We start from the raw sequence: 19988 nt of genomic DNA, 5'->3' as shown, positions 1-19988 counted from the left end.
AATAATGCAAGTACAAAATTACTTAAGGTTAGAACTGATCGTACAATTTATTAAAAATATCATATATTCCTTAGCACTCTTCGTGCTCACAGTGTTCAGAAAATGATACAGGAAGAACCCAATAGATAAAAACAACAATGATAATTACACAAAAATTAATATAAAAACAACAGTTATTAATATACACCAGTTAATACATAAGAGTTAAGGTTAAAAACAAGTGTGCAACAACTATTGCTGTTTTTAACCTTAACTTGCATTATTCAGCAAATTATTTTTTAAACTGTGGTTCTGTAATGTGTAGGGTCTGTGTGCTTCTAAAAGAGTGGTACTGACACATTTTTCCCAAAGTTGTGGAACATAGGGACTCCCTCCTTTTGCTTTGATTTCTCTCCTTGTCCCTAAACTGGAACAGTAAGGAGACCTCCTTTCTATTTTTTGACTGGTCCATAAATGGCACACACAGCATATGCATCAGTCCAAATGGAGGGAGCAAGCAAAGTCCATAAGGGATGAGCATGAACAGAAAGAGTTGCTAGAAAGCCAAGAGCAGTCTCTCTTGAATCCGTCCGACTAACAGAACCAAACCGACCAATATCACACCCCCTCCTTCATCAGATAATGTATAATATACTCTTCTAGTTTCGGGGTGACAACTCCTTGGTCACTTCATTGTGTCATACCACTCAGTACATTGGTCAGTTCATATAAGATGATTGTCATGCGACATAAAGGAAGAAACATATTATAGAAAGAGGTGGTACTGATTGCGTATTTTGTAGGTCAACTGGTAAACATGAACCTCCAATCAATGATCCTTTAGAATCAGACATGATAGTTCAAGAGGATATTTTCTCATAGCAAATGATCCCAAAGTATCAACTTTTGTTGCAAAATGTCCTTCTTAGTGAGTGAGAACTCTGTCTAGGAAGCAATAGTTTTGCTTCACAATGTAAGTTTGAGAAAGCTTCTCACAAGTATAAAACAGTACAGAATAGTAAAATGCAGGCCTAGAATATAGTCAATTTAAGATTATACAGGATTAAAGTAGCCAAATATACATTTCATAGAGGTAAAGCAATATTCTATTAGCCTATTTCAGCTTATAAGCATTCAGAGAAAAACTATGTTGCAATGATTTGATGTAACTATGCCATTTTACTGCAATTTCAAAGTGCCAACGTGTACAGTTATTTCAAATGATAAAATGTAATCTTGTTTCAAGTGTTCTATATTAGCACATACATGAAGAGTATTGTCTAAGGGTTTCAGAAGGCTTACACTCAACATGACTGTGTAGCACCACTTTTTGTTTTTCTCATTTGGTGCCCAATTTTCACATATACAGAAGATGGAATTCAGAATGGAAAACCCTCAATAACACACACAAAGTTAACTTATTTATGTTTTATTTAATTAATTCTTTACACAATTCTAGTATCTCCAGAGGACAGTTAAGAACATTATAACACATGAGTACAACACTTTACCATTCTATTACATGTTAAAATAATTAGGCTAAGGCTGATAAATAAAATATAAACCTATCTTATTTAAATGAATATGATTTAATCTATCCTACAATCATCTGCATCCTTTTATGATGCAGTAACCATGTTTCTCACGTTTATTTCTCATGTCTCTTTAACAAATAGATGGTTCACGCTTATTCATTTATTAATTGAAATGTCTCAAAATCAGTTTATGTGTCACATAGAGATCCTTAAAGCATTTCAGCTGCATCAGAAGTCCCACTGTACTCATATCGGTGATGCAAATTGGTCCTTTGTTAGCAGTCACCTAAACTAGTTTTGATTTTTGATTGTAGAAGTTTCGACTACAAGTTTTGTAGTAAGATTTGAGACTTTTGAATACCTAAATATGTTTCATGTCACATTGTGTCTCTCTTTCATAAACACCCTTCTAAATACTTCTGTTTCAGGAGAAGTGGTAGTTCCCGTTGCAAACTGTGACGTCAAAGAGTACAACTCCAATCCAAAAGAGCAGATGCAGCTTGCAGAATTTATTAGTTATTGGAAAGACTATATTCAAAACAACTACTGTTCTCCCAAGGGTTGTCTCTACCTCAAGGACTGGCACATGTTCAGGTGAAGATTTTAAGGAAAAGTTTTTTGAGACTTGCACTTTTTGTGGACTTAGTTTTTAAAATGCTGTAAAATAATCAATTGCATTTTTTGATAGGGATGAAATTTACTGTGGAATGTCACTATCACACGTGTGTGGGCAGTAGAGTAAAGTAAAGTAAAGTCCACATTTGTAAAGCGCACAATCACCCGTAAAGGTCTCTAGGCGCTGGGGGCCGTCGGGAAGATTAAGCGAGCTATTGCCCAGAGTCACATGGTGCTGGGCTAACCTGCCGCCGGAGCCGGGGATCGAACCGTGGTCCCCAGATTCCAGCGTCAGTCGCCCTGGCCGCGGCGCCACACCTCTTCCTAAGGAGATGCAAATGATGTAGATGGGAATGGGGTTACATAGGTCAGGGCCATATGAGCAGTGTTAATTAGAAGTTGAGGTACAATGTTCTTGAGGGGAACCATTATGTCACTGTGAGAAGAAAATATGTATTTATTGATATAACACTCTCTAGTACGTAACAGTATCTTCTACACGAAGATACTTCCAAAGCACACAATATTGTAGCACAGAAACAATAGTAAATAGTACTAATACACAGTGGGCTCCAGGGGTAGACCAAACCATATACTAAAATAGTGATATAAGAACCACAACTCGAGTCAAGACAGTGTTTAGAGGATGCAGAATCGCTGGGACCTCAAGGAACCACAGAAGGTGAGTAAGTAGGGACCCCACGGAGGATGGGTGCAGTTTGGGAACACCACTGCGTGCGCTGTACAATTCTATGGGGAATTCACGGTTGAAGTTTTAAAGTTCAAGTACCCTTCCCAGTGGACTTCGAAGAAACACCATGAAAGTTAGGAGGGTAGAGAGCCACCCCACCCGTGGATAGTGTAGACCCCAGTTACCTATCCCAGGGAAGCCAGGTGCATAGGTCTGAAGTGGCATCAGCAACCGCCGTCGGACCCAATGGAGGACTTCGAAAAGGAGCCGCTGCTGGAAAGAAGAAAAGTGTCTGTTCAAATGTTATGTTATGTTATGTTATAATCATTTGTTACTCGCACAGCTGCTCCAGCAAAGGAGCGTCCTGGCGCCCGACAAGGTACCAACATAACACAGCTAAAAGGGGAAAACAGAGGAAGAACAGATTAGGGGAATAAAAAAGTCTTGACAGCCCTGCGGAACGAGAGCAGATCGCCAAGAGTACGTATCTCTACAGGTAGGGAGTTCCACAAAGCCGCAGCACGTACTCGGAAGGAACGGCCACCAGCACGGCTGCGCTTAAACCGGGGGACTACTGCCAATTCAAGGTCCGAGGAACGTAAACATCGGACAGGAACATAAAGAGACAAAAGATTCAGAAGAATCTGAGCAGGAGAGCCCTTGAGAATCTTGTGAGACATGCAAAGCACTTTGAATTGGATCCTCTGCTTAATCGGCAGCCAATGAAGAGAGCGTAAGGTGTTAGCCAAAGGTGGATTCTGCTCGAAGAGTACCTGAAAGCAGAGGGGACAGAGTCTGGTTCACTCAGGAGTGACCAGGGGCTAAGTAGACGAATGCCCACCGATGTTGGGTGCTTCAGGTGCGTTGATGAAGTTCTTGACTCTGCAGCCACAGGGACCAAGAGACGTCGAGGATGACCAGGAGCCAGATGCGAGCTGTCCCACGAAAGATGTCAAGTGCTGAGGGTTCGGTTTCTGGCGGAAGCACCAACAAGCCTTGGCATCGGCAACCCACGCAGAAGGTCAAGGAAGGTTACTGTTTTGACCAGCAAGGCCCAGAAAACTCACCAAATACAGGGGAGTCAAGGCAAGCCTTGCACAACCAGGGGAGCCCAAGAGCAAAGTTGACCCTCTATTGGACCCACAGGCCTGAGGCACAGGAGTTGCAAGAGGAGCTCGAGCGATTTCACCAAACAGCAGCCCACGGAGCACTCGGTGCGAGGAGGCCGGAGTTCTTGGTAGGAAATGGTGCCAGAGGTTGGGGCTACTCGGAGCCCAATGCACTTGCTCGGGAAACGCCAACAAGCATATGCACTTGCAAATGAACGCAGTGCACAGGGGTACGGGTACTGCAGCCCCCACAAGGGATTCTGGCCTCAAACTTGGTAAGAGGGCAGCTCGGACCTCGAGGGATGGTGAAACCCACCTCCTGTGTTGCTGGAGCCATCAGAGTCCGTAGGAGCTCAGGAGTAGCAGATCGGTCAGATGTGATGTGGTACCTAGGGTTGCAGGGAGTGACTCCTTCACTCCAACGGAGATATCTTCAGTTCTCCTTGATGCTTCACAGGTCCTGCACGGAGCCCTTATGGTGCACGGGCACAGACAATGCTTCAGACTGGCCCAAACGAAGTCCAGCGAAGTCCAGAGTGTCCAGACGGTCAAAGTTCAGAGGTTTCTGGTTCAGAATCTTGTCCATGTCGAATATAGGGCCCTGTAAGCCCTTTTGTACCCACGGGGAAGGGTTGGACAGATTCAGGGGACTCTCCGAGGGGAGGGTCTGGACAGTGGGGAGGTTACTCCCATGTCCCTTGTCCAGTTTTGTGCCAGAGCAGGGGCCAATGGCTCCCAGGACTGGTTTGAACTGGACTATGCACAGGGACACCAAATGTGCCCCTCATGCAGAATTTTGGTCACTGGCAAGTGCACCCAACCAGCCCTAATACGCTAAATACTGTCTGGGAGGTGGTCACACCTCCCTGTGACAGGATACCTATTGTTCTGCCTCCCCCTACTCGAGCTTGGCTCAGCAGCAGGAGGGCAGATATGTGTCTCTGGTCGGGAGCAACCATTTTGCGCTGCCTGGGATTAGAAGGCCGGTACCGGGAACACCAGGGACCCAACAAAGCTCGTTTCTGAGGGGTGGAATCATACTTCCCACGTTTTGGGGGTATGACTCCAACATGTTTGCCACCAAACACGATAGGGTTACTTGCAGTCGTTTTTGAGATGGTCATCACGCGGTCCCATAATGCACCTCTACATAAGTATGGCTGCTTCACTGGCAACCCGGGAGAATGGACTCTGTAGGCTGCAGGAGTGTCCTGCTCATGCAGGGGCACCCTCTCGCGTAGAACTAAGCACCTGCCTTCAGGAGTGTAAAGGCCTGCTAGATGGGTGACTCATAGGTTTTAAGTGCAGTGACCCTTGGATATAGTAAACCTATATCTTAAGTAAGTGGTCATGCATCAACAGGGCTCGAAAAATTCACTCGACGCTCGCATTTGCTAGTCAGATTAATTCAGGGCTAGTAGAAATACAAACTGACACTTGACCTCTGCCTCTGAAAGCCGAGGAAATGTGACAAGATAGCAAGATTTAAAGGCATCTTTATTGCTCACAAAGTAAATGAGAAATAAAAATGCTTTTAAATCTTGTTAACTTGTCACATTTGCTCAGCTTTCAGAGTCAAAGGTCAAGTGCATTTCAGTTAGGTCGGGGAGATTTTGTAGATTACTCGACCAGCAGGTCTAGTGCATTTTTAATGTTTTTTCGAGCCCTGATCAACTTACACAGGCTTCAATGGCAGACCTGTAGTTCCATTTTGCATGGCCTCTCATGGTTGGCATAATACATGCTTCAGCCCAAGGGATTAAAGTAAGTGAAAATTTGCCTACAAGGGATTTTGTTTGTAGATGAATTTCAGAGATAATATCTCATAAACAATTGTGGAGGTTCAACCCTGACTAGTGGTGAACTACTGACAATCTGACAATGAAAGAATGATTTTGCTTAGCAGATTAGTGTCATAGAAACATAGAGTGTAACATACGGGGCAGAATTTACTTCAAACAAAACATATATTTAATATATGAACAATTGAGAACTAGGGAGAAAGAAATTGAAATCAACCAAACATAGTTCTAGAGGTGACATAAATTTGCCTACAAAGTAACTATGTAAACATCTATTCTACAAAATGGTAGAGGGAAACAATCTGATACATCAGACAAAATTCCTTCAAATCAACAAATGTACATAGAAGTAGATGTCGCAGTCGACGTTTCGGTCTGTGTTGGCGATGAGACCGTCAGACTATCAAGTTCGAAAGGATACTCCTAGCTGGTGAAATCACGAAATGGGAGGGCACAAATGAATCGGCACCTCGGCACATTGGGTGTAATCAAGTCGCTTTCGAGAGATCTAGTGGAATTATAAACCGCTCGTGCAGAGACTCCAAATGCCTTCAGTATGGAACTGTATGTGGGGTCTAAATAATTTGCTGTCAAGAGATCTGAGTAATTTAGAACGCTCGCGCACAGGCTCCGGTTCCCGTCAGTGTGGAACCAAGCACCTGCCTTCAGGATTGTAAAGGCCTGCTAGATGGATGACTCATAGGTTTTAAGTGCAGTGACCCTTGGATATAGTAAACCTATATCTTAAGTAAGTGGTGCATGCATCAACTTACACAGGCTGCAATGGCAGACCTGTAGTTCCATTTTGCATGGCCTCTCATGGGTGGCATAATACATGCTTCAGCCCAAGGGAGGCCTCTGGTGTACCTATGCCCGTGATACCTGGGTACCATATACTAAGGACTGATAAGGGTACCCCAGTATCCAATCTGGAGTGTACTGAAGTACATAACATAACAGTTTAGAGAGAAAGCAGATAGACTAGGGTCCTGATTAGTAGGATCCCAGTCAGAATAGTCAAAAACCAGCTTAGCACCAGTCAAAAAGTGGGAGTACTGCACAAATGGTGACCCCGCACCCATCACTTGTTATTACAATGTTTGTTCCATTTCAACAATGTTGTATACAAATTTCAATATTGTCTCAGAGCGTTCTCCCTCTCCCAAGAATTTCAAAGTCGGGTTCTTCAGTTTGAAAAAGGTTCTTTTATTCACAAAGATGATTAAAATCAATAGCCAACGCGGTTCGTCTGTGACCGGACTTCTTCAGGGCTTATCAAATTTCTTTATAGATTTCTTGTGAATCTTCAAACATAGAAGTTCAGGTAAATTCACGGAACAACACTAATCATGGTCCCATGACGCAAACATTTCAGATTTTGCTAAATCAGGACGGAGAGTAAAGGCCGCAAAAAAAGTATGTTGGCGTCTAGTCAAACATGTGGTCATCTGGTTCGAAAAAGTGGGAGTACACATGCAGAATTATCTTACCTTCCTACAGTCATGCTACGTTAGTGCTGGTGAAGCTCATTATTGCTGCAACACTTTAAATGTTACATTATTGGCACTGATCCACAGGGTGACTGCTCTACAAATTGACAGTAACACCACTCCTCAATGCAGCTACTATATTTTTAACAAGATAGACTAGCTCTTAGTACTTGCATTGGCCCGCTCTGGCACTTCTTTATAGAGCTTCAGTTCCCCTAATGATCAGTACAAACACTTTTCTGCAGGCCTGATATAATAAATTGTTACTAGTTAGTGGCAGCATTTCTCAACAGGGATATTACGCTACTAATGCACAGCAGTTCTCAGCACCTCTGCAATACTTTGGTTGGGACATAAGCATAGCAGCTGTGTGGCATAACTACTTATTATGGGTGGTGGCATTAAGTCTCTATAAGCTGTACCAGGACTTCTCAGTGAAACATTAATTGGACAGTACAGCTTTTCTCTGTAGGAAGCAGCTGTTAGGAGAAAACGTATTGCATCTGCCCTCTTTGTTTACCACGTACAATGGTCAAAAACATGCAGACATTTCTTTAATACTATGTCACAGTTTATTATTGTAAGAAGACATGCATTATTAACGCCTCACTTTAGAGAATCACGTTGATTAAGTTGTATCTGCATGTAAGCATATTAAATGTAAACCGTGATGTAAAGTAAAAGAAACTTGTACAAGACTCTTAGGGCATGGTGCGAGTCTAACTTGTATGTATGAGGAAATTCTTCATGTAGCATCCTCGGGGAGGGGGGAATCCAGTAGCTGTGTTTATTTCTGGATGAGTTGTTTCTTGAAGGTAGAAGTTTGTGATATCTTTCATAAATGGAAAGAGATAGAGTTTGAAGTATCTATATCATGATCCATGTACAGTTCCTCCTATACCATTCATGAAATCTCAGAATAAGGAAACATGCACTTCTCTTCCCATTTCATATGTATCTTATGAAAATTGTCTTTTAAAAGCAATCAGATTAATTGCATTAAGTGCCCAGCCACCATCACTCTTCAGTATCCCCATTGTAGACTCCGAAATTATCACAATATTAGGCTTTGGCGAAGATCTGGTCTGAATTGGGCAATTGGCATTTCTCCTTCAAATCGACTTGGGGAGCTTCACACTGCCTGATAACCCTCCAGGTCTACGTTGCATGCAAAAATCAATTGTGAATTAACTATGGTCCCGCTCCAAAAAAAAGCAATGCAGTCCAATCTGCTAGTGTAGTCTGCTGTGAGCACAAACAACCTTCAGACATCCTTCAGCCTTTTGCCTCCTCAGTGTGTTGTAATGTAAGTCTCAATAGCATGGAAAGGTCAGGATTGGGCATCCTAATGCCACACGCATTGACTCGCTTAGAGATACGAAACTAGACTGATGGATATGCTTAATGGATGGCTATGCATAATTAATACGTACGTACTCTGGGTCCATTATATTCTATAATTCGGAAGCTTTTGTGGTAGGGGCCAATCATATATGCAAATGTGCCTTTCTCAGGTTCCTGCCTAAAAATGCCAAGTGTAGCCTATTTTTCTTCAGAGAAGGGACACGGCCAACTGAGAGACTGTCTGATTTGCAATCTCTGTTTACCCAACATGTTGGAAAGGGTAGAGAGTTAGTATTAAATAGCACAAGATTAGGATTGCGTAGCTCGAAATATATTCTGAACAAAATACAATCCAGCTTAAAATGTTTACAGTATATGGAAATTGATATCGTGGATGTATATGAACATTGCTGATGGCCTAGGATGAAATGATGTCAGATTCACTGAAATTGTTAGATCTCACATGTTGCACATGTTCAATAAGCACACAAGTATGTTACAAAGCTTATGAGTTACATCTTTAGCACTGCTTTCTTTTGTCAACTATCACATCATTAGCACTGTGGTGTTTGTCATTTATCACTCCCTTTTTACACACTCCATGTCTGTTGTTGCTTGTCTTATTTTGTTCAGGCCTTCAAAAACATATAAATGTTACCAGACCTGTAGGTCTAGTGACTTGAATAATCCACTCAACCTAACTGTAATGTGCTAGATCCATAAACTGGTCTCAAATTATGTCATCCTAGCAAAATATTTTATTTCTCAGAATCACCCTTTTCTGTATTATCACACATGACAGAACCTTCAAATATGTGAGTTTGGTATGTCTGCCAACCAACAACTCTTTTGTCTGATTTAATAGACTAAACGTTTGCTCTATGCCTAATAAAAATCTAGCCAACATATAGGGTACACATGACCTCTGACTTGCCTCTTGGTCCACTAAAAGCAATATTATCAGGGCGGGAGCAGGAATGTTTCTCAGTTCATGTTTAAAAACTCTCTTTTAATAAATGTATTGCTAAAGCCTGATGAGGTAGTGCAGTCTTATTACAGACAGCACATCTTCATTGACATGGCCACAGTCATTCCCACTGACATGCAATTTTACTAATAAAACAATATAGCATACAAATGATAATGTGCGGAAATGGAAATCAGGTTTCAGAAAATATTTATCATTTGCGCATCTCCAAGTAAAGTGTTTCATTCAGTTTGATCCTATTAAAATCTTTGTTTCCAGCACACTTCAGAATTACAAAAAAGTGCTTTCCTAACTACTGAAATATATTTTGAAATACTTATACAGTTTAATTACAAGCTATTAAAAATGTTGTGTTTTAGAAAAAAAACGGCAGCCTACAGTCTTTTGTTCCACACTGCTTGTACCCAGCATGATTGTCAGGCAGTTCACTTTACTCTTTCTTTTCTGACTGCCAAGTTAGAGGATTTTGTAAACACCAATCTCCAGGATAAAGTAGGCACCAATTTTTAAGAAAGAATGAGCTGACATCTGTCCTCTATCTTCGAACGCAAAGCAAATGTGACAAGATAAAACATAAGATTTAAAACATTCTTTATTGCTCATTCACTATTAGCATTAATAGAACACCTGTTCTTTGCCAGCTCGAGCTCCCTATCCAGACCAGGCCAGTAGGCCCAAAATCTGATTCGCCATAGCAAGTACATTTCTCGAGGCCGTTGTATGAAACAAAAAGGTACACGTTATGCTGGCATCCAGTCTGATTGAGTTAACTGCCGGCCAAACAATATTCTTTTTTTGTAATTTTCATTTTTTTTTGTTAAATGTAATAATTTCCCAAGTTTTGTCCGGGAATGAGATTCTTTTTAATTGCCTTTCTATCCAGCAGATGTTGAACGTTTCCATTTGAACATCACTAACCTCTCGGCGAGAGCCATGCTGAAACATATGCATGTTTTTACTTTTATTTCCTTTTTATTTCAAACATGTCACCCTCAGGTGGGCTTCAGTCATGCTTAAATTTAGGCATACCATTACTTCAGCCAAATAGTTTATGCCTCTTCTGAGAAAAGGCATATGCGAGTGCTGTTCCATATAGTGTACCTCAATTTGTTTCAGGTTTCTCTTTGACATCTGTGGCCAGTAAACTGACCTCTTTTGTTTTTAAACAGCATGTTTAATATGAAAGCTTGTTTTTTTCTGTTCAACATCAATTAGCAAATACTACATGTTTTCCATGTTCTGTTACGTAAGCCCTCTTTCCTTTATGCACACAGCTCCTGTACACAACTTGTTGATCTTCTGCCTACTGTTTGTAAATTTTCCAACAGTTTCTTAATTTTCCAACAGTTTGTACCTTTGCAAATGAAATATTTCCTAGTAAACATGAAGGAAAGTTTAAATTCTTTTAAGAGAAGGGATGAAGAAAGTAGAGCATAATCCTCGCCTCCTGTCAAAGAATTCCTTTGGGTCTAATGAAATCTTGGTTAAAGTCTTGTGTCCTAATGAGGCTTTATTTTGCATATCAGAATTAATTATCTGCCCTGTTCCTATTCTTCATAAACCTATGATAATGGCTATTCTCCAGTTTTTTTCCCCATAGTTTTATATAGCGCAAACTTGACCAGATGGTATCAGTTATCAGAGCATTTTACATGAGCACCAATTTCGTTACACGAGGACACATTCTTTTGTTGTCCACAGGGAGATTAAGTGATTTGCCCAGAATCACAGGATATTGAGCGTCGGTGTCGAGGCTCAAACCCGGTTCCCAAGATTTGAGATCGACCACCCTAACCGTTAGGCTACATCCTCTCCCCAAGTTAGACATGATCACCGAGGGAGACGGCTAGTTCAGGACTTTCTGGTCTTAATAGTAAATTTTCAATCTGAGAGCAGGAGATCATTAATCAATTACCAAATACAATTATGGCGTCAGGATGTTTCAGACATCTACTCATTTAATATGTAGAGAGAATCTTGATTTCATTAAAGACTGGAGGCTATCGTGTATAAACCTTTATTGCTGCCTCACAAGCAGCCCTTTAAAAGACTTAAACACTGCACAAAGTAAAATGTTTGATTCTGGAATCATAACACAGTATATATGTCCATCTCACACAGCTATATATCTCTTTAGGCTATGACACAAAGAAAACTTGGATATAAACTTGAAGCATCTCAAACATCTTATTAAATGTAAAACATCTCCAAGTTCTCCATCTTTCCTCCAACAGAAGAAATCCAGTTAAGGGTTGCTTCCTACAGAACAGAAACAAATGTCAAAAGTATCATCTCAATGTGAATAGCATTATAGGCAAATCTTATCCAATTGAACAGTTTAATATCAAAATTATTTTTTTTTCTTCTAGGAAAATAATCATCTCAACTATCAATTTCTTCTTTTCTCTGTTATTCTTATTCTCTTTTTTTAAACATACCCTTTCCTATTTGACCTAAGTACATATAATCATAGGTTGTGGTGGGTGTGATAATTACTTCCTCCATTGTCTTTAATGTAATCAAGATTCTCTCTGCATGTTAATTGGAGAATCACTTTCATTACAAGACCTGAAGCATGTTTAAAGCTTTCCATAACTAGACTGGTCACATGCTTCATGGGTCTTAGGTAGACATTCGTAAAAGTACTTGCATTTGACCAATGTGCCTTTTTCCTGATTTCCGAAAGGGTTCCTCCAACCCAAAACACCTTGCTAGCCATTGCTTCTCTAGCAGAATGTGCACCAAATGTGGATAAATATATGCCTGCTTCACTCATTATTGATCCAACCCATCTAGATAATGTAACGGTAGATACTGCATCGTATGGTTTCACATAGAATATTAACAATTGAATTTCATCATCAGTTCTTTATTCTAGTATTCTTTGTTCGTATACTTTCATGCAACTTACCACGTGTTGTTTTGGACAATCCTGAAATGAAGTATAGAAAAAGTTTCCAGACATTGGGCCTGGTTTAGATATTCGCATACAGGTTGCTCCGTCAAAACAGGGACAAATATCCCATCCACCAAAAGATAAATGTCATTATATCCTATGGGATTTATATTTCGGCGGATGGGATATCTGGCACTGTTGTGATGGAGTAACCCATCCGCTGATGTCTAAACCAGGCCCATCGTTTTTGTTCTCTTCCAAATATGAAAATGTCCACAATCTGATTAGTAAAATCTGTTACAAATCTCTAGAGCTTTAATATCTGATGCCCTTTTGAAAGATATTAATTATAAAAGGATTGCTAGCTTCTGAAATATCTGTTTCAGTGGAGGTAATAATTCCCTATCCATAAAATAAATAGTTTAAACACAACATTTACATCCCACAAAGAAATAAAATAAGTTTTAGATGGTCTCTTAAGCCTAATTCATTTTTTTTTCTTCTACTTTCTTATTCCTCATATACCAGAAGTGGGTATTCTAGAAAGGGTATCTCTTCCTCTCCTCAATGTGGTGTTCTGTCCAACTGGACCAGATCTACTATTTTGGCTCCAGGTTGGGAGAGAAGATAAGATACCCCTCTAGTCTCCACTGTGAGCTAGGTCCACTAAGCCTAATTCATTTAATCATTTTACATATTAGAGGCTCACATTCAATAGCGTCACTTACCAATACCTGGCCAGTTGACACACCTGACCTTTAACAATTGATTGTCCTGTAAGATAGGGCTGAGTTAAATAGTTCAGCAAAATAATTTGCCAGATGTGTCATAGGAGCCTCCACGGGATCCATATTTCTTTCCATGACCCAAATGCTCCATTTACACCAAACTCTTTTATATCTTTCCCTGGTGCCTATGCCTTATCCAGTAAATCCTTAGCTTTTCTGAAAGGCCAGAACTCTTGAGATCCTCCACACAAGAAGGTTAAACTTTCCTTTAACTACCAAAAGATGTTCCTGTCCTTCTGGGCTCACCAGTAAACCCTGATACTGGTATAAAACGACGTTCCTCTACAGCAACCTCTATTATCCCTTGAAACCAAACTTGTGAAGTCCAAAATGGAGTTACTAGAACAATCCTGGACTTCTCCTTCGATACTTTCCACAACACTCACTGAATCATTGTAAAAGGTGGGAAAGCATACGTCTTCTCCATCAGTCAATCCTGTACAAAGGCATCCACTGCTGTGGCCCCTGGGTCTGGTCTCCAACTGGAATAACTTGTCACTTGACATGTGAGTCTGCTTTCAAACAAATCAACCTCTATTGAGCCCCATAAAGTTGATACTTTCCTGAAAATGATTTAGCTCAATTGCCAATCACTGTAATCTTTGATATATTTCAAATTCCAGTCTGCCCTCAGATACTGAGTGCCTGGAATATGACCTGTCACCAAAAAAATCTTGCATTCTCCGCAGATATACAATATTTCATTAGCAAAATCTGCTAGTTGCTTTGAACTTGAACCTCTCAAGCGATTGATATAAGAAACTGCTGGAACATTGTTGATACAAATTAAAACTGAGTGTTCTCTAGGTATTTCGTGAAACTCATCAAGCTGTTCAATCCTGCCATTAACTCCATACAATTTATGTTAAATACATTTTCTTCCTTCCCCCATTCTCCCCCAGTTTCCAGGTTGTTCAATCGAGCTCCCCACCATAAAATGCTGGCATTTGTTTCTAAGGTGAATTCGGGCACATTTCCAAATATAGCTTTGCCATTCCATATGTCTAGTCTTTTTAGCCACCACTTCAAATCTGTCCATGCCTCAGAAGATAATATCATTGAGTCTGCAATCCATAACCTTTTTAAGAAATGGGTTTGTGGTTAGCTAAGGTATATACCCAGGCCAGGCAGAAGCCACCAATCTAGTCAGTGTAAGCTAGATACACAACTGAGATAACCTGTGCTCACTTCTGGTAGATTAGCACAGAGCAGGCAGGCTTATCAAAAGAGGCAATGTGTAAAGTTTTTGTGCAACACACACACACAGTAACACAATGAATACACCACAAAAAGATTCCACACAGGTTTATAAAAATAGTTTGTTATATTATAAATACATAAGGCCAAAATGACAAAAATCATCAGTAAGTTTGAAGTTATGAATTCTTTACAGTCATTGAAATAATCACAGTGCTAGCAGTACTAATGATTTGATCTCATATGGGTTCAAAGGAGCACCATGTGGAGCTTTCTGGGGTTACTCTGGACCAGATGGTAAAGGCACTCCTGGCCGCACACAGCACCCAGGTCTGGAAGTGGGACCTTGCACTAAACGGTATCTGGGCTCCAGCTGGAGTAGCAGGAGCGCTGGAACAGACTCAGCGGCCTAAGCAAAACACAAAGGGCCCCGGAATATGACAATGTCTCTCTCTTGGGAGGGCCCTCCCTTCTGGGGTGTGATGAGCGCCGATGTCGGCATGCAGCACGGCCTCTTCTGATGGGGGCAGGCTGGTCCGATGCAACATCACGGGAGAATCTCTAGTCACCAAGGCAACGTTGGGGTCTGTGCTGCAAGACTTTCTTTGTGCGGGGGCACTGGCTTGGACACAGAGACGGTAGTCTGGATCGGCGTTGAGCAGTGTAACTTGAAATTACAGGTCACAAACACTGGACCTTTGTAGAGTGAAGTGCTTGGTCTGCTTGGCCAATGCAAAAACAACAATTGATGGACAGAATGCAGAAAAAATGTCATACATTCACCCCAGTACAGAGATCTGGGCCTAAATCCATCGTTTTTTTGCACTCCACACCACCCCAGGTCAGACATGGCCATATGCAAATCAGCCTTGACCCTGTGCCTCATGGGAAAAGTCCAGCCCGAACTGCCAAGCGTCTAGTTGGCCAACACTTTTTGGCCAACACCAGGGGGTGCAAACTTGTTTTGTAATCAAAAGCCTAAAGTAGGGATCTACACATTGATTTGTTTTACTGCAAGATTCTGTGTGTGCCCTGCTTCCTTTTCAAACACACTCCCTGGTTATCTAAAGCTGGCGACACGTTTTGAACCCAATATCAGTATGGGGCTCCCCTCAGGACTAAGAACTGCAGGACACTACATCAAATTAACAAAAATGCGGAAAGCAGAAAAAAACATTTATCAGTATTCTGAATGAATTTAATTGTGGGCTGAAAAGTACTCTAAAAGCACACCCTCCACTTCTTCACTTACATTGGCTTCAGTTTGTTGATTACTTATTTATTTATTTTATTTAGAGTTTTCTATAGCGCGAACCAGACTCAAGGTAGGGTAACAGAGCGCTTTACATAGTGAGCAAGGCATGAATAGCACGCTTAGTAAAAACGTGGTATACAAAAACAACGCATACAAAGTAACAACATAGCAAAACAGAGTTTGGGGGATAAAGCAGATTAGAGAATTGTTCTGATCAGTAAGAATCAATTCGAGATTGTGCACGTCTTAGCTACGAAATATCAGTGAACGGAGAGTATAGGCAAGTTTGAGGTTGTAAGCTGGCGTGGTGTTTCTGCGGATTTTAAGGGAGGAATTTGCTCATCAAGAATAATTTTGCTTCCTTTTTGAAGAGAGGTGTTGAGGCAATTTTTCTGATGAATGGCGGAAGCGAGTTCCAAATTCTTGGCGCCGCTTCCTATTATGCTTGTCTGTTTCTTTACAATTATTTAAGTCAGCATTCAGCTTTAAATAAGTTCTGAGTCCTTAGGATAACCCCATACAGATATCTGGTTTAAAATGCTTCAACAGCAAAAGTAAGGCACGCAGGGAATCTTGCAGTAGAATAATTCAATGTGTAGATCCCTGGATTAGGCCTTCAGTTACAGGACAGGTTTGCATTTGGTGTTGGCCAAAAAATTAGAGGCTCCTGTGGTTAGCATATGCAGGCCTCTTTTGTTTTTCAAAGTTCAGAACTAGAACATGGATTGATATATGTTCTTATAAATGTTTGATGTGTTGTTTTATGTAACAATTCAATATGGCCATAACATGATGCTGTTTATTTAATGTGGGTCACACAGAAAATGTGAATTGATACAGTTCATGAAGACTGCGGTTCCTCTGTTTATATCAGTTTAATGATAAATTTATTTAAAAAAGTATGTCATAAATACTGTAAATAAATGGTGAGCGCATCAATTGAGTTGTGTGATCACAAATAGAAATCATTGTTTTGTTAAAGAAAAGTCAGTACTGGCATTTATATGTTTACAAAGTCATAGTGGCCTAGCCTAACTGACGTTAAATTGGCCCAACCCCCTCTGATTTGTTCACTTTCTAAAAGGGGCATTTCTAAAACAGGTCTAATTCAACTTCACCAGCAAGCAGGATTTATCATTACCAATCCAACTATATAAAACATGAAACAGCTACTCCTCTATGATCAGGAATTAACACACAAAAGGGTATAAGGGAATTCCTAATGCTAGCTTTTGATAGGGGTAGGACTCACAGTAGTCAAAACATCTTTTTGCGGTGTGTCGCTACTAGGACATGCAAAACATAACAGCACATGTCCTGCCTTTTTACTGAGCCCTTAGGGCTACCTAGGGTCTACCTTAGCGGTGACTAGTTTGTAATGATGTGAGTTTAAGGCTTGGCAAGTAGTTTTAAATGTCAATCGAAGTGACAGTAAACTGCCCACACAGGCACTGCAGTGGCAGGCCTGAGACAGGTATAAAAAGCTACTTCTGTGGGTGGCACAATCAGTGCTGCATCCCACTAATAGTATTTAACTTCCAGGCCTTGGGTATTTGGTATACCACTTAACATGGGACTTAGAAGTAAATTAAATATGTCAATCAGGTATAAACCAGTTATACACATGTTTTGGCAAGAAGCACATGCCCTTTAGCACTAATCAGCAGTGGTAAGGTGTTCAGAGTCCTAAGGCAAACTAAAAGCTATAGCAAAACATGCAGTTAAAAAGCAAAACTATTGAGGGAAGACACCCTAAGGATGACAGCTCTAGCACTTTTCCTTAAACCTAGTGCTTTTAACCTCTTAAGAGCCCTTTAATGCAGGAGTCCTTGAGAGATTGCCAGAATAAATGAAGATAGAAGGCCAATTGTCCTTGCTAAGTCGATGAGTGTTACCATTTCCTTTCCTAAATTCTATTCAATAAATCTTTATTCGGATATACATATCCATAAAAGCACAGATTAAAATACCAGCAACGTACAATTATAAGCAATGCACAGTGTAAACACAGTAGGCAGATAGGGGCTAGTAGTTTGTATCAAAGAATAACATACATAACATTTATAACACAAAGAGTATATAGCCCTTAACAGGTAGCAGCATAGTATTATAAAGTGCAATCAAATGTTCAATGAATAGCAGCATATTATAATAAAGTGCAATCAAATATAAATCGTTTTTAGCAGCATAATACAAAGTGCAATTGAATATAAGCTATAAAAGGAGGATTCTAATGTACAGAGCAGCAGTTTCTTGCGGAGCACCACCCCATATTAAATATTTATAACTCCAATCAAATAACAGAATAATGAAGTTGAATACAATTAGCTGGTTTACGGGGTGCTCATTGAAACATGTGAACGAACTGCCACTCTCAGTAAAGAACTTAACAGAAAATCAGATCATCTCTATTGAGCTTAAGAATTTCCAAATAGGCTGTTCTATAATCAAAGTCAAAGTCAAAAAGTTTTTATTTGTTTCGGTACTCAACTGAGGACCACAAATATTATGTAAAACAATTTACAAAATGAAAATTCATCACAAATTAATATAATGTTAAAAAAGATTTTAAAAATTTATAAAAGTTATAACATACAAATTCATTTGGTGGGTGTTTACACACCAGTAGTAGTTCCTTTACTGTTGAAATTCTACATTTTTGGTATATGGGTTCTAGATATCTTGACCGTGCTGTTACTACATTGGAGCTTGGGCATGCAAATAGGAGGTGCTCAATGTTCTGGTCGCCCCCTTGACAAAGGGTACATAATGGGGATCCTCCGGGTGTCCATCTTGATGTAAAGGTTAGCACTGGTAGGATACCTAATCGCAACATTGTAATTGCCCTCCTTGCTCCATGTATGAGGGAAAACCCTAAGTAAGGCTGTCCCTGCTTGTACTCCAATGATTCAACGAAGAGTTTATAAGTAGATAATTTGTTACAATGAGCGAAATCAAGTTCAAAACTCAATTTAGAGGTGAAACTTTTTAAAAAATGTTTCAATTGCAAAGCTGACCAGGTGAGCAAAATATCCGTACTGATTTTGGCAATTTGGAATACCACGATCATATTCCTGAAGAATGTTTGCTTTGAAGCATCTAATTCAAAAGTCTCGATTTTTAACAGGGAACGTAGTGTTTCTTCTTTTGCGTGAAGGAGATTATAGGCCCACCTGATAACATTGGCAACAGCTATAGCATAGGAACTTATAAGTGTGAATTCTAGTCTTAAAGCTTGGACCGGTATGGATTCTGAGACCTTCAAGATTTTTTTCAGGATTTTCCCTTCTTTTTGGTCCATAAAAGCCCACTGTTTTATAGGAATATGCTCCGTAGCGTAAGATAAAACAGGGGGGATTTTTACTCTGTATATTTTTAGCAATGAAGAGAAATGCCTGTTCCCTGTAGCAGAGTAGAGTCTGGAGAGGGCCCCGGCATGTAGTTCTGATTTTCTTTTTAAATTATTTATCTGCTTTGTATTTTTTAAATTCTTTGAGAAGATCCTACCGAGGTAGGTGTATTCATCAACTTCTTCTACTTTTTCTCCGCCGAGCCTCCAACAATACTTAGCGCTTTGTTTCCTGCCAGAGAAGGAAACAACTTTTGTTTTCGTTAAATTTGGAATTAGGAAATTGTCCTTTGAATATTTATGTAAAATATCTAGGAGCTCTTGTAAACCAAAGGGCGTAAGGTCCAACCTCACAATGTCGTCGGCATAAAGCAGGGCATGTATACTTTGTGCAGCAATCTTTGGTGGCAGACTTGCTCCTTGTTGTAGATAATATGGCAGGTCACTGAGGTATAAGGAAAATAGTCTCGGAGCTAAAAGGCACCCTTGTTTAAGTCCATTAGCCGTTCTAATTGTTTTTGTCAGACCATTTTCACACCCCATTTGCACTTGACACCATGTATTGGTATAAAGATTAACTATAATCTGCAGCAGTTGATCCGGTTTGCCTAGTCTCCTTAGTTTGTTCCATAAAGTTGGTCTGTCGACACGATCAAAAGCGGTAGAATAGTCTATGAATGCTGCGTATACTGACTGAGATTTCCGTACTATGTATTTGTCCAGGATGGTCTGAAGACTTGCTATATTGTCAATGACAGAGTGATTAGGTCTAAAACCTGCTTGAAACTTGGGTATTAAACCCAGCGAAAAAGCCCAGTCTTTTAGTCGGTCCAATACCTCTGCGGCAAAGATTTTCCCTGTAGCATCCATCAGTGCTATTTGGCGATAGTTGCCTGCTATGTTTTTGTTCCCCTTTTTATAAATAGGGATAACGATGCTCCCTTGCCATG

The 19988-nt window shown here is 40.3% G+C and overlaps 1 protein-coding gene across 1 annotated transcript in view; it reads left to right on the top strand.

The window, feature by feature from the left end:
* JMJD4 (jumonji domain containing 4) overlaps nucleotides 1-19988 on the top strand; it is a 176496-nt gene that overhangs the window by 36343 nt on the left and 120165 nt on the right. The window contains exon 2 of the mRNA XM_078662476.1: nucleotides 1943-2108. Coding sequence (XP_078518602.1) covers nucleotides 1943-2108 — 166 coding nt within the window. The remainder of the gene's footprint in view (nucleotides 1-1942; nucleotides 2109-19988) is intronic.

Source organism: Lissotriton helveticus, chromosome 10 (genome assembly GCF_964261635.1).
Source record: "Lissotriton helveticus chromosome 10, aLisHel1.1, whole genome shotgun sequence".
Taxonomy (NCBI): Eukaryota; Metazoa; Chordata; class Amphibia; order Caudata; family Salamandridae; genus Lissotriton; species Lissotriton helveticus.
This window is presented reverse-complemented; position numbering and strand designations above follow the sequence as displayed.